The 13,211-nt window shown below is 53.1% G+C and overlaps 3 protein-coding genes across 7 annotated transcripts in view; all 3 read left to right on the top strand.

The window, feature by feature from the left end:
- Positions 1-2,595, top strand: part of SF3A3 (splicing factor 3a subunit 3) — a 29,226-nt gene extending 26,631 nt beyond the window's left edge. The window contains exons 16-17 of the mRNA XM_067725561.1: positions 1,308-1,363; positions 2,286-2,595. Of these exons, the coding sequence (XP_067581662.1) occupies positions 1,308-1,363; positions 2,286-2,363 (134 nt within the window). The 3' untranslated portion in view covers positions 2,364-2,595. The remainder of the gene's footprint in view (positions 1-1,307; positions 1,364-2,285) is intronic.
- A 204-nt stretch (positions 2,596-2,799) lies between these two features.
- Positions 2,800-10,442, top strand: LOC137208776 (uncharacterized). Its single transcript, XM_067709441.1, has 6 exons — positions 2,800-5,784; positions 7,438-7,505; positions 7,911-8,096; positions 8,912-8,976; positions 9,358-9,669; positions 10,437-10,442. The coding sequence occupies exons 1-6, from the start codon at positions 5,678-5,680 to the stop codon at positions 10,440-10,442; spliced, it is 744 nt and encodes a 247-aa protein (XP_067565542.1). The 5' UTR covers positions 2,800-5,677.
- A 1,057-nt stretch (positions 10,443-11,499) lies between these two features.
- Positions 11,500-13,211, top strand: part of INPP5B (inositol polyphosphate-5-phosphatase B) — a 47,738-nt gene continuing 46,026 nt past the window's right edge. The window contains exons 1-3 of one of the 5 annotated variants that reach the window (XM_067725558.1): positions 11,500-11,539; positions 12,501-12,565; positions 12,958-13,052. In XM_067725558.1, coding sequence (XP_067581659.1) covers positions 11,521-11,539; positions 12,501-12,565; positions 12,958-13,052 — 179 coding nt within the window. In that variant the 5' untranslated portion in view covers positions 11,500-11,520. Of the gene's footprint in view, positions 11,540-11,759; positions 11,792-12,500; positions 12,640-12,957; positions 13,053-13,211 lie in introns of those variants that run through there. The other 4 variants (XM_067725555.1, XM_067725554.1, XM_067725557.1 and 1 more) reach the window with 4 other exon arrangements.

The following is a 13,211-nucleotide window of genomic DNA, read 5'->3' as shown; positions in this document are numbered from 1 at the left end:
CTAAGGGTGCACCTTCCTGTCACCATTCTTACAGGTTTAAGTTGTTCTTTCCCTAGTTTTGTTATCTGTCCTGTCTTTGTACGTGTTTGATCCCCTCCCTCTGAAGCTATGGTGGTGTCTGTAGATGTCTTCCCCTTTTCGTGATCTTTGGAATAATTAGTTATTGAACTGTCAGAATTCTCGTTTTAATGTCTTCAGTGTTTGTTGAACCATCTTATCTTTCAGACTCTTTGGCCATGATATTTCACTTTTTTTTTTCCTCTGAAGTTTTTGAAATATGTGCAGCAGACTTTATTATTATTTTTATTTTATTTTATCTTTTTTAACATCTTTATTGGGGTATAATTGCTTTACAATGGTGTGTTAGCTTCTGCTTTATAACAAAGTGAATCAGTTATACATATACATATGTTCCCATATCTCTTCCCTCTTGCGTCTCCCTCCCTCCCACCCTCCCTATCCCACCCCTCCAGGCTGTCACAAAACACCGAGCCAATATCCCTGTGCCATGCGGCTGCTTCCCACTAGCTATCTACCTTATGTTTGTTAGTGTGTATATGTCCATGACTCTCTCTCGCCCTGTCACAGCTCACCCTTCCCCCTCCCCATATCCTCAAGTCCGTTCTTCAGTAGGTCTGTGTCTTTATTCCTGTCTTACCCCTGGGTTCTTCATGACATTTTTTTTTCTTCTTAAATTGCATATATATGTGTTATCATACGGTATTTGTCTTCTTCTTTCTGACTTACTTCACTCTGTATGACAGACTCTAGGTCTATCCACCTCATTACAAATAGCTCAATTTCATTTCTTTTTATGGCTGAGTAATACTCCATTGTATATATGTGCCACATCTTCTTTATCCGATGATGGGCACTTAGGTTGTTTCCATGTCCTGGCTATTGTAAATAGAGCTTATGCAGCAGACTTTAAATAGACATATTTGACAAGGTCTAGTGTTCTCAGTCTCTTCTATTATGAACTTTAATACAGTAAGGTCACTTTTTCCAATAATTCCTATACGTTGTACCACATTATCTTTTTCCTTTGAGAGTATCAGTTCTCAATTCTAAGAGGTCTTTGGTTAGATTTGATCCAACTTTTATTTTACAGCAAAGAAACATTATGGTAAATTTTGCAATGAAAGGGGTTTGTCCACAGGCGATCCAGAACCAAAATTCCAGTTTGGGGCAGGTAGAAGTCTCAAGGGCAGGCACTCAGGGGGATCCTAATGAGGAATGTGTTGTAACACCTTGTACCCAGTAGATACTCAGTGGAATCTGATTGCTGATCATTTCTCGTCCTGCAGTGTGGGCCAAGCTGAAACTGCAGAAGGCATCGGAACGATGGCAGCCTGACACTGAGGTGAGTGCTCACGTAGCATCAGGGAGAGCATCAAGTGACAGAGCTCCCTCACCATGTAGAAGGGAGGTAAGAGATGGTCCCTGGTTCACTGCAGTAGCAAGTGTAATGTGACAATATCTATAATTGGCTCTTGACTTGTAAGCCTAACTCATTGGTGATATTAAATTAAATGTGTCAGACTTTAAATCTGTGTCTTAAGACAGGTTATATTCTCCCACTGAAGTTTTGAAGTGGCAAGCAGGAGTGCCCTGTGTCTTGTCCTGCCGTGAGGATTCATAAGCTAAGAAGTTGAGACTCCATGTCATACATTAGATATCCTTTGAGGAGAGCATCTGATGAGAGATGACCTTCTCCTGTGGTGGGGAGCTATCCTTGGTCCTGAGATAGTCATCCTGAACAGATTTCAGAGATGAGGAATGATGTGTGTGTGAGGTACAGTAGCTGCTGCTTCTCTTTTAGGTCAGTGGTTTTCAGTGTCCCTTTTTTTAGCAGCAAAGCCTTTTTCAGACAGTAATGTAGAACTCCAGTAAATAAAATAGAAAAAAGCAGAACCGCTCTGGATGTGGAGAGGCTCAGCCTTGGCTTTTCATCCCCTGTAGTGGTCTCTTAGGCAGAAACCTAGGATTCTTGGGAACCATTTGAAAACCATGTCTTAAGTGAGCCTTTCTCAACCAGGGTTCCTCATCTTAAACGCAGTGATTTGAATGAACTATTTTCTCAGATAGGCACAAGGATCGGTCATAATTGGTACCATCCTAGATGTCTAATAGGTGCTGTGGGCAATAGAGCAGAACCCCAGTTGAGAAAGGCTGTCTTAGACGAATGGCATGGAATCAGGCCAGGGTGAGCTCAGGTATCCAGAGGTTGGCTCCAAACATTTCTCCCAGGAGGTGTAGCTAATGGTGTTCCTCTTCCCTTTTAGGAAGAGTACGAAGACTCCAGTGGGAATGTTGTGAATAAGAAGACGTACGAGGATCTGAAAAGACAAGGACTGCTCTAGTGTTCAGGGATGTTTCTCAGCTGTGGGGCTAGCCCAATCTTCCTTAAGATCTGCTTTTTCTATTTCTCCCAGCCAAACGCTCCTAAAGACTCTTTGCTACTTAGTCTTACGGACTAGCATGCATCTTGTAGAAGCAAGGCATGCTGGCATATTGCAGGGTTGGGGTGTGTTTTATCTTTGTTTTATATTAAAAAAGATTCTGTTGGAAAATAAAACCAGCCCTTGTTCTGAATGTGTCTTGTTCTGAAGCCCGGGATTATGTACTAATTCAGTCCTCTAGTTCTTAACACCTCCCTACCTCTTTCTCACGATCTTCAGTAGCAACTGAAGTTTAATGAGCGCCTGTTATGTTACATATATTATGCTGGGTAATTCTGACTTAGCCTCATTCCCCACCCCCATTTGCTGCCACTTCTCCAAATGAGCATCACCCCAGGATAAGCCCTGCCCTTAGTTGAGTCAGCCATTCGTGCGCATACCGTACTAGGGAAAGATGGGGAGGGTGAGCCAGGACCTCTGCTAAGGACAAAGTTGTGGCACCAGGGTTGCCTTTTTATTTGCATAAAGGAAGGACTTGGGCTGTTTTGGAATGGGCCTGCTGCCCTGCCCCTTCTCTAAGCCTCAGCAGCCTGGCACACAGTGAAACTAAGACCAGCACTGACTTCACCTGCTTGCTACTTCAGAACAAGAGGCTTTGGTCTCCCTTTGTCTTCCATGGGATCCTTCCTTGACTGAGAAGTGGCTAATATTCTTGTGTTCTCCAAGCCCAGATAGCCAAGATTTGGGTGGAGTTGAGCAGCTGCCTCAGGATCTGAATCTGAGGGATTCAGATCCCAAAGGGAAAGAACTAGGGGAGCCAGGGGGCCCTGATCTGCCCTCAGCACAGTCATCTGAAGGCCAGGGCCGGGGCCAGAACAGGATTCCCCAGAGGGCCCCTTTGCCCCTCAGCACCCAGACCTTCAGTTTGTTTGTAATATATCTACTTATACGTCTGCTTGGACAGATCCCAGCTCCAGAGCTGGCCTTTCCCTCACACTCATCTATTGCCCTAGTTATCTCCATGAGTAGGGCTTCACCACCAGGTTGGGATTTTCCTTACTGGCTCAACCCATCCCTTGGGCAACTCCTCACATGTTCATTTGTACTTTGGCTCCTCCAGTTGCTTAAAACCCCAGTTGGACAACCTCGCCAGAGCCTGAGTTTCTAAAGCAGAGCGAATGGATAATAAAACCTAATTGAGCCAACTAAAAACATTGGTAACTGAAAATAGGCCCAAAGTGCAAGGAGACATTGCCTTTTGAGAAGAGAGTTAAAGCCTGGGAAATGGTGAACATGGGAGGGGATGTCTCTCCAGCCTTCCAGCTGGGGCAGTAGCAGCATCAGGCCTTCCCAGGGACACACCTGATGCTTTCCCACCGTCACATTCCTCTGAGCCCCCTCTTCAGGAGTGGGTACCTGGGACGGCAAGGTCAATCAATGGAGCGTTCCAAGAGCCCGTTTGTTTTCTTTACAGTGTGGAGGGGCGGTGGGACCAGGTTCTGTGGAGTCCTGCCATCATCCTTGCCCAGATAACTAGTCATCCTGTGAACTGAGCCAGAGGTGCCTGGGAGGAAACAAGCCCCTGGCGGGGGCGGAGACTCCTTTTGTTCATTTGTTACATTCATCCAAATATTTTTTAGTGCCTTCCACGTGCCAGGCACAGCTAGGTTTGCAAATCTTGAGAATTAAATGGATGTGAGATGGTGGGAGCAGACCCAGAGGTAAGGAGGTGCAGTAACACCTGGGCCAGCTGGAAGAGTTGTGTGGCCAGCTCCACCCAGCCCTGAGGGGCACAGAGTTACTCAGGAGGTGCCTGCAAACTTGCATCAGTCAGAAGTGGTTCTCGGGACTTCCCTGGTGGTCCAGTGGGTAAGACTCCCCGCTCCCAGGGCAGGGGGCCCGGGTTTGATCCCTGGTCTGGGAACTAGATCCCACATGCCGCGAGAAGTCCGCATGCCGCAACTAAGACCCAGCACAGCCAAAATAATTTATATAAATAAATAAATATTTTAAAATAAATAAAGAAGCAGTGGTTCTCCCCAGAGGTGGCTCCCTGAAGTCTGGCCTTCAGGGGTCTGCTATAAGAAGAACAGGATTACAGCTGAGCCCCCTTACTAGGCTAAGGAGAGCGGAGTGGTGCTCTTCCTGGGTTTAGGTCAGTAGTTCTTAATCTTTTTTAAGGATCATAGATTCCTTTGGAAAGACAAAGGTAACTGTGGACTTTCTCCTTAGAAAAGTCTGCTTGCATATACTTTGTTTTTTTTTTTTGGCAGTGTTGCATGGCATGCGGGATCTTAGTTTCCCCACCGGGGATCAAACTTGCGCCCACTGCAGTGGAAGCGGGGAGTGTTAACCGCTGGACTGCCAGGGAAGTCCCTGCATATACATTCTTGCACACAATTTCAGGGGCTCATGAATCCCCAGAAGTGCGTCCTTGGTTCCTGAGTCTTATGAGAATCTCTCCTTTAGACCTGGAGTCTGAACCTCTGCCAGGGCACTGCCTGCCAGGAACAGATGATTCAGCTCACTTTTCAAGGAGGAAACTGCTCCATCAGAGCAACTGCAGGACTCTGCCTGCCCTCCCAGCCCAGGCAGGAATCTGGGCTTGACCCCCAGATTGGCCCTGCTGAACCCAGAGGCTGATCTTGGGATGAACCTCCCAGAAGCGGGAGTCTCCTCCCTCCCTACCTCTGAGAGGAAATCCAGTAAATCTGTGTCCAGCCTCAACTGTCATCCCTTTCCTCCACTTCCCTTCTGTTCCCCTCGCTGGGTCAGCTTGTGCTGGAAGGCTCTACAAAGGGAGCACCCTAAAAGTAACCCATGTGTTGGGAAGTGAGCGTCAGACAAAGATGAGGTTTCTGTCTTCCCTCTGCATTGTTTTTACATTTTTTTATCCTTGGGATGATAACTACCTCTCCCTTCATCTTTCCATCCTGCCCTGCTGGCAGCCTTGTCTCTAAGTTCTCTTGGGAGGAATGGGCCTGTGACCTCTCCCCACCCACTCCCCTTTCCACTATCAGACAGACAGAGTTCTCCCGTTGCAGGTGGGCCCTGGGACGACCCTGGCCTCCCATCCCTCTCATCTCTTCTGAGAGCCTGCTCCACCTGCCGGGTTTCTCATCTACACAGATAAGACACGTTCCAGTGGGGTCCTTCTACCTGCCAGTTGACTTTATTTTCTCCCTCTGGCTTCAGTCTGGACATCAGCTGTGCTTCCTTCTTTTGCCTGTGTCCCCGGTGGCAGCAGCATCAGAGGGAACTGCCAGAGCTAAGAGATGACTGGAGGGGAGGAGGGGCAGCCGCCAGCTTCCAGGGGCTGCGCTTGCAGCCTCCCTGACTCAGGCACACACGCTGGTTGCCCTCCACACCTTCAGGTGCGCAGGTAGGTCTACAGCTGGGATGGGGTGGGGCTCAGGGAATACTGGGAATGTTCTATTTATGGAGACATGCACAGACTAAAGTAGATGGGCAAGGAGCAGAACTAGCACAGATACCAAGTAACCATCTAAGCTTCGCCCGGCTTTCTGATTGTCTGCTTCCCTCACACTCCTGAGCTGTCCCTCCAGCCTCAGCTGTCCCAACCAGGAAGCGGGAAAGGGGCTGTGTGGGAGGCTTGGGTCCTTCCTTTCACAAGGACACAGGGGCTGGGGAGAACCTTTGGGCCCCCTTCTTGACCTATTTGCCTTTGGAGACTGAAGTCCCCTTGAGAGGTGTTAACTGGATGAGAACACTTCTTGAGTGTAGCGTTGGAGGGGAGGGAGCAATGGAGGGGCTGAGGCTCCTGGTAGTAAGGAGGGGTGAGGGTGGAGAGAGAAGTGGCCCCTATTGCCAAGGGGTCCTACCCTGCCTCACCTCTGCACCCAGGATTCTGAGCACAGCCCCACTCATGCATTAAAGACCATGGCCAGAAGGGGCCCAGCCCAGACAGGGTCCAGGCTCTCCTCTGTATCACATCACCCTGGCAGCGATCACCTGTGAGATCCAGGTGCTGACGGAGGGCCAACCCTTGACGGCAGGGAAACATGCCCTGTTAGCCCTGGGAAATCTGGGGGCTGGGCTGTGCTCAGCCTCCCAGGGTTGGGCGGGAAGATGGGAATAAGGTCCCCCTCTCCCATCTCCAGCAGTTTTCTGCCTCGCATGGAAAAACTTGAACCTGGGCTTAGCAGACCCTTACAGATCTGATCCCTTCGTCCTGGGGGAACCAGAGCTGGCATCCAGCTATCCAGGGTCTGAGAGGTACCTCCTGCCCTTAGCTCACCTCTGATTTAGAAACAGGGTTGGGTCTGAACCCTGAAGAATCTGGACAAGGGGAGCCCTGACTTCTGACCCTCTCTGTGACCCAGCATTTCCCTGCCCTGGGTTCTGAGGAAGCCCATCACCCGCCACTCCCCACCCCCAGCAGCTTCTGATGTCAGAGGCAAATGAGGCCACATCAGAAGCACCGGATGTCTATTTCCTGTCACTGCACCTGCTCCAGCTCTGTCTCCCCTCGGGCCTGGGATGCTGCTGTTGCCATGCCAACAACAACATTTACTCTCAAAGGGGCCGTTACCAGGCTGCAGGCCCCTTTGTGCCTACCTCAATGTCACTCTGAAAGTATGACTTGCGGGAAGCAAAAGCCCAGCCCCTGGGACCCCTTATTCCATACAAGTTGACCCCCTGGCTCCCAGCCTTAGTTTACTCCTTTGCATAGCATAGTAATGGGAATCTCTGTTTGCAGCCCTCCCTGGGCTGCCCAGGATCAGTCCCTCACTCTCTCGGGCTCCTGGCCTACCTCTCAGAAGATGTCTGTGACCGGTAGTAGCCATCAGGCTGCTTTGCTCAGAGGTAGCTGTCCTAAGCCCAGGGACCCCAGCCTTTCCTGGTCCAGGTGACCAACCCTAACCTGTGACTGCTCCTGGGCCCTGAGGCTATCCCTTCTTTTCACCTGTGTCGTGGCCCCTTCTACTTAACCGCTGCATGACCTTTCCTTAACCTTGACTCTTGAGCTGGGTGCTTCCTGCAGTGGTCTCGTCTCTCCTTTTCCTCCTGCCAGTCCTCCTGCAGGTCCTACTGGTAGCCCAGAACCTGGTGAGAAGCCAGCTGACCCCCGCTCCTGTCCAGGTAAGCGGCAAAGCAGTCTGTGAAGGGGGAGAGAGCCTCCTGGATGCCTTCACCCGTGGGAAGAGGGCCACAGCGTTCAAACCCTCCCACAGATGTTCCATAGCTTCCCCTGCCATGGAGAGGCGTGCAAACCGGGAAGCAGAGCCTTTCAACCAAAGAGCAGAGTGCAGCGCAGGGGAGAGCTACTGCGAGTGCAGGGGTAGGGCTGCTGTGGGGGACCAGGCAGGGTGCTGCCAGGAGGGGCTGCTGCAGGGTTGGAAGGGGTGTGACATTCAGGTACCTCCAGTAAGGTGCTGGGAGGGAGGTGCTGAAGCAGAAGAGAGAGGAGTCGGTGTTTGGGTTGCCCTGAGAGTTGAGATATGGCCCGGGACTGGCTGGCCACCCCCCATCCCCCTGGACTCGCAGGCACTCTCTTTACCCAGCTGATCCAACTCAACGCTTCCCACTATATGGCCTGGTGCAGCCTCAGTTGTGAGGGGAGAAATGAAACCAGCCCCAGCCCTTACCTGCTGGCCTCTAGCCCCGGACCCGGCTCTCTGCAGTGCTGCAGTGGCGGCCCACTCTGCCTGGAGCTCAACCAGTTGGCCTCGGGTGAGACAATCCCCCTAGCCTGCAGCTCTGAACCCCTCCTCCGTGGTCCTCCAACTCCAAGCCCCTCCTCCATTGCCCTCCACTCTGACTCTTCCTCCCATTGGCCCCATAAGTTCTGAGCCCCGCCCCACCTGTCCCCAGCCCTGAGCCTTGCCCACCCACTAGCGCCCAGCTCTGAGCCCACCCTCTGACAGGCCCCCAACACCTGAGCTGTTTTCCCCAAACTCCCCAGCCTCTATCAACACCCCAACCTTGTTGGGCTGACCCTTAGCTTTGAGGTCTACCCTCCTCCTCAGTGCCCCACCCCTTCTGGATTTTCCCCTTCCGACTCGCCACCTTTCCCCGCCCAGCTGGGCCAGTGCTCTCCTCCCCACAAGCTCCAAGGAAGCCAGAGCAAGTTCCTGTGCGTCTCCAGGTGGCAGAGATGGGAGAGTTTCAGGTTGTGAAGTCCACACACAAGATGCCCTCCCCTGGGGGGCGGCCTGGGGCTTTGCAGAGGAATTGTCCCCCAGCAGACGTGTCATAGCCCTTCCCCAGACAGCTCTGGTCTGCTCCCAGGCCTAGGCCACCTGACCATCCCAGAGGAAAAGACACTTCCCACTCCACCACTGGTGACCACCACCCTGCCAGCCCCCAAGAGAAACATGAGTGTCTGTCCACATCTGCCTGCTCTGGGAAGTGGAAGCAGGAATGGACAGCGAGGGGTGGCTGTGGCTGGGGCCAGTGGGACAGGCAGGATGGGGCTCCAGCCCCGCCTCTGTCTGGAGCTCACAGGGCTCCACACCCCTTACCCTTCCCTTCACTCTCTCTTCAAGGGGAAAATCTCCTGCCAAGGCAGAAAGCTGTGGCCGAGTGCCCCGAGGGCTTGGACTTCTGTGAGGTGGGTCCCTGCAGTGCTCCAAGGTTGGGTGCTGCCCTCCCTCAGAACTGCAGGTCTCTCTTCTCCCCCGCTCGACTAATGGGTCAGCAGCCGAATCGGGCTGGAGCTAGACCTGCTGAGGGCCAGGCTGCTCGACCCTCTGAGCTCCACATTATGCTGAAATCCAAGGCAGTGGCTGGAATCTTCCAAGTGTCTGTGACATGCCCCCTTGTTTCTGATCACCCTGTATGTTCTCTGGGGACGGGCTGGCTGGCCTCATGGGGGTGGAGAGAGGGGTCCAAGGAAGTTCAGCTCAGCCCACAACCCAACTTAACATTTTTTGTCTCTGTGAATGGGGGACGAAGGCAAGGGGAGGATGAACGGTCTCAGCTCTTCTTGCAGCTGAAACGGTCCAGCTTAGGCTACACTGCAGGGCGCAGCCAGGCCTGCGTGACAGGGACGCCCAGGTGTCACAGGGCTGTGGCTCAGCCCTGCTACCAGGAGTGCTGCCAAGCCTCAGCCTCAGGCAGCTGCCTCCAGCTGGATGAGAACCTCCGCTTCAACGGGGCCGCACCAGGGGCCACAAGGAGCCCCCTGCCCTGGACCCTGGCTGGCGCTCTGCTGCTGTTCCTTCGCTCAGCAGTCAGGGAGCGGCAGGCAGGAAGGTCCCATAGGCCCTGCAAGTCCCCAGGCCCACCCCCAGCTCTGATTCCTGTAGCTGTATCTTTTTTTTTCAATTAAAAAAAATACATTTATTTATTTTAATTTATTTATTTTTGGCTGCATTGGGTCTTCGTTGCTGTGCGCGGGCTTCTCTCTAGTTGTGGCAAACGGGGGCTACTCTTCGTTGCGGTGCACGGGCTTCTCATTGCAGTGACTTCTCTTGTTGAGGAGCACGGGCTCTAGGTGTGCGGGCTTCAGTAGCTGTGGCGTGCGGGCTCAGTAGTTGTGGCTCGTGGGCTCTAGAGCGCAGGTTCAGTAGTTGTGGCGCACGGGCTTAGTTGCTCCGCGGCATGTGGGATCTTCCCGGACCAGGGCTCTAACGCATGTCCCCTGCATTGGCAGGCGGATTCTTAACCATTGTGCCACCAGGGAAGTCCTTGTAGCTGTATCTTTAGTGAGAGGGATTTATCAAGTCCACAACTCTGTGCTAGAGGCTCCCAGGGCCTAGGCCTGAACATGATGCTCTCCAAGGGGACAGGGCCTTAGCCCCATTCCCAAGGAGAGGCTGGGATTTGTCTGGAAAAACAGAACAGTCTCCTGTCTGACCCCCATCAAGTAGGAGGACCCCAAAGTCCTGCAGGGACAGTTTCTTCATCTATAAAAATGCCCGGTCCCGTCTACTTTTCCCAGATCCTCCCCAGACTTTGACACAAAGAGGGGGGCTGGAATTGGGGTTCCCCTGCTTTCCTGCAATGACCACCACCCCCTTTATCTTTAAGGGTCTAAATCAATCCCCTTTCTCCTCATCCCCCACGCAGCTTTGAAACCAAATTCAAATAAACTTGAGCTCCATTTATGCTGTGGATATTTCCAGGAAAAGAAGAAGATTGGGAAGAAGGTGATGTCTGTTTCTGGAAGAGGTTTGCGTATACAAACTTGAACTGGTCACTAAGGCAGCAACTCTAAGCTTAGGGAAAAGGAGTGAGGATGGGTTAGAAGTCACATGCTCACTCTTTCCCCTGCACTTACCCTTTAGTTGGGGTCAAAGCTTGAGAGAAAGAGTATTCATTAAGATAATTCACTAATTCAATAAACATGTTCTGAGGGTCAACTGTGTCCCAGAAACTACCCGGGGGTGATGAGGAAAAGATACAGCCTGTCCTCAGGGAGCTTACAGCTTAGTGAAATGGCCAATAGGCTGGGAGAGGCCGGTCATGACTCCCTGATCTGAGCCCTTTTTGTCCATCTGGAGCAGCCTGCTTATCTTAGGTGGGAAATCGAGGCCCCAAAGGAGGAAGACCTTGCCCAGGTGCCTGTGGCCAGTGAATTGGGGGAAGGGGCCGGAGAACAGCAAAGTACAGCCTCAGGCTGTCCTGAGAGCTGAGTGGCCCCCTCCCCTGAACTCTTTCCTCCCTGAGGAGAGAGGATAGAGCCTCAGCACAGTACTGCATATGAACAGGATCACACCCTTTACAATGTGCATTCTCATCCTTTATCCCCAAACAGCCCCATGAGGCAGGCGGGACCAGGTGCTCCTGTCACACACACCTCACACACACAGCGCTGAGGCTTAGGGGGGAAAGGGAGGCATGTGGCAGTGTCCATGGCACAGAAGTTGGAGTCACACTTTCAGTTGAGGCCACTTTGCTAGGTGCGAGGCCTTGGTCAAATTGCTTAATGTCTCTGAGCCTCAGTTTCTACACCTGGAAAATGGTGTAGTGGTTCTTCACAGTGTTGTTCTCCTTTAAGCTAGGATGGGGTAGTTAGCTGGGGAGGAAGCGTTCCAGTAGAGGCCAGTGTTGGCCTGCCTGGAGTGAGAGGAGTTGAGGATGAAACTGAGTAAGTGTTTTTCCTTAAACTGACCATCTTCCTTCCAGGCCCTGGGAGGGGAGCTCTGGCCCCATGACTTCCAGGACCGAGGGTGAGCCGAGGGCAAGTACTTAGGAAAATCTTTCCGGAATAGGGAGCCCAGGGTAGCCCAAGACCTAAGGAGTTAACGGGGGCAGGGAAGACCCCACCCCACCCCACCCCACCCCCGCACTGGCGTGGGCAGGCTGGGCCTTGCAGACTGGCTGACCGTCGTGTGGCGTGGTGGCTTCTGGGAAATGTAGTCTCTGGCTGGGTCCCGGGGCCGCGGTGTTCCGCACACCCAGCAGCGGTGACAGCTCAGGAGGTAGGCGGCGATGGCAGAGGTGTGGGAGCAGGTGCGGAGCAGGGAAACCAGGGCGGGGCTGGGCAGGAGGGACTGGGCAAGCTAAGGGCTGGGACCCCTGTCCTGATGCTGTCAGAGCCGGACACTCTCGGCCTTCGGCTGACGCAATGGGGCCTGCTGGGCTGGGGGAGGGCCAAGGAGTAATGGGACACTTTCCCATCTCCAGGGAAAAAGGGACAGAACTGGGGTCCTTGTTTAGGATGAGAGCTCCCTTCCTGAGATACGTGCAGATACACCCCTGACACTGCCCAGAGAGGTGCCAGCAGGACTAATACTGCTCCCCAAAAAGGAAGGCAGAGCCCCATCCCAGGAGCAATAGGACTTGTCCTCCTCTCCAGTAATGGGACACGGCACCCCACGTCCAACAAATAGACTGGACCCCACTTAGAAGCGACTGGATGCCCTTCAAGACAAAGGGCGGTACAGCAAATTGTACCTCTCACCGGGGGCAAAGGGATGGCCCCTCTCCCTAGAAACTGAAAGGCTCATTCTCAGGGGAAGGGGGAGGGGGAGGAGGAGGGAGCGGATGAGGCCTCCTCCGCCTTCTCCCAGCACAAAGCCCCTCCTCCCTGCCCCCAGCCCTCCCTCAGGCAGCTCCATAACCTCCTGAGTGACTTGTTGACCTAAGGGGCTCCCATCTGCCCTCCCCCGGGGCGTGTCTGCTCAGCAGGGGCCAGCATGGACCAGTCTGTGGCGATCCAGGAGACCCTGGCTGAGGGGGAGTACTGCATCATCATATCCTTCCCTGCGGGTGCCGAGCTCCCAGCCCCAGGGCCTGGCGTGCCTGGCCTTGGGAAGTGGAATGGCAGGTGTCTACGTGTCTGTCTGCTTGCCTCCCTCTCTCTGTGCCTTCAGGGGGAGATGGAAACCTGTACATACTAAGCAGTTAGTCCTGGACTCTCTCCCGGGTGCTTTAAATACTCAGTTATCCTCCCACCCCCTGTGACGTTGGGGGTTACTCTTCCCATTTCACAGATGAGGAAGGGTGGGAGAGGTGAAACCACAGAGTGAATCTGTGTGGGTGAGGGTGGGGCGGGGCAGGGCAGGGCAGGGCAGGTGGGGTGGGCTGGGTTGGGCGAGGCCTGGGGCCCGGCTCCCTTTTGGTTTGCCTTGACCCTGAGCTGCAGGCGGTGCAAGGAGCGCTGTGTGAGGGAGAGAGCAGGCAGAGCCGCCTCCTGGGACTCGTGCGTTACCGCCCGGAACATGGTGGCCAGGAACATGCGTCAGTGACTGGTTCAGTCCTTGCCTCTCTGGCCCTGGGTTTGATTATTCTCCACTGTCCCTCCAGCTGGACTTCATGCCCTCTAGGGCAGAGTCTGAGGCTTCTAGAATAATTGTAATAATGATAATAGTTTTTGACCACTATAGGCCAAGCCCTCTG

The sequence above is a fragment of the Pseudorca crassidens genome, chromosome 2, assembly GCF_039906515.1.
Source record: "Pseudorca crassidens isolate mPseCra1 chromosome 2, mPseCra1.hap1, whole genome shotgun sequence".
Taxonomy (NCBI): domain Eukaryota; kingdom Metazoa; phylum Chordata; class Mammalia; order Artiodactyla; family Delphinidae; genus Pseudorca; species Pseudorca crassidens.
Note: the sequence above shows the minus strand (reverse complement) of the source record. Positions and strands in the feature narration are given on the sequence as shown.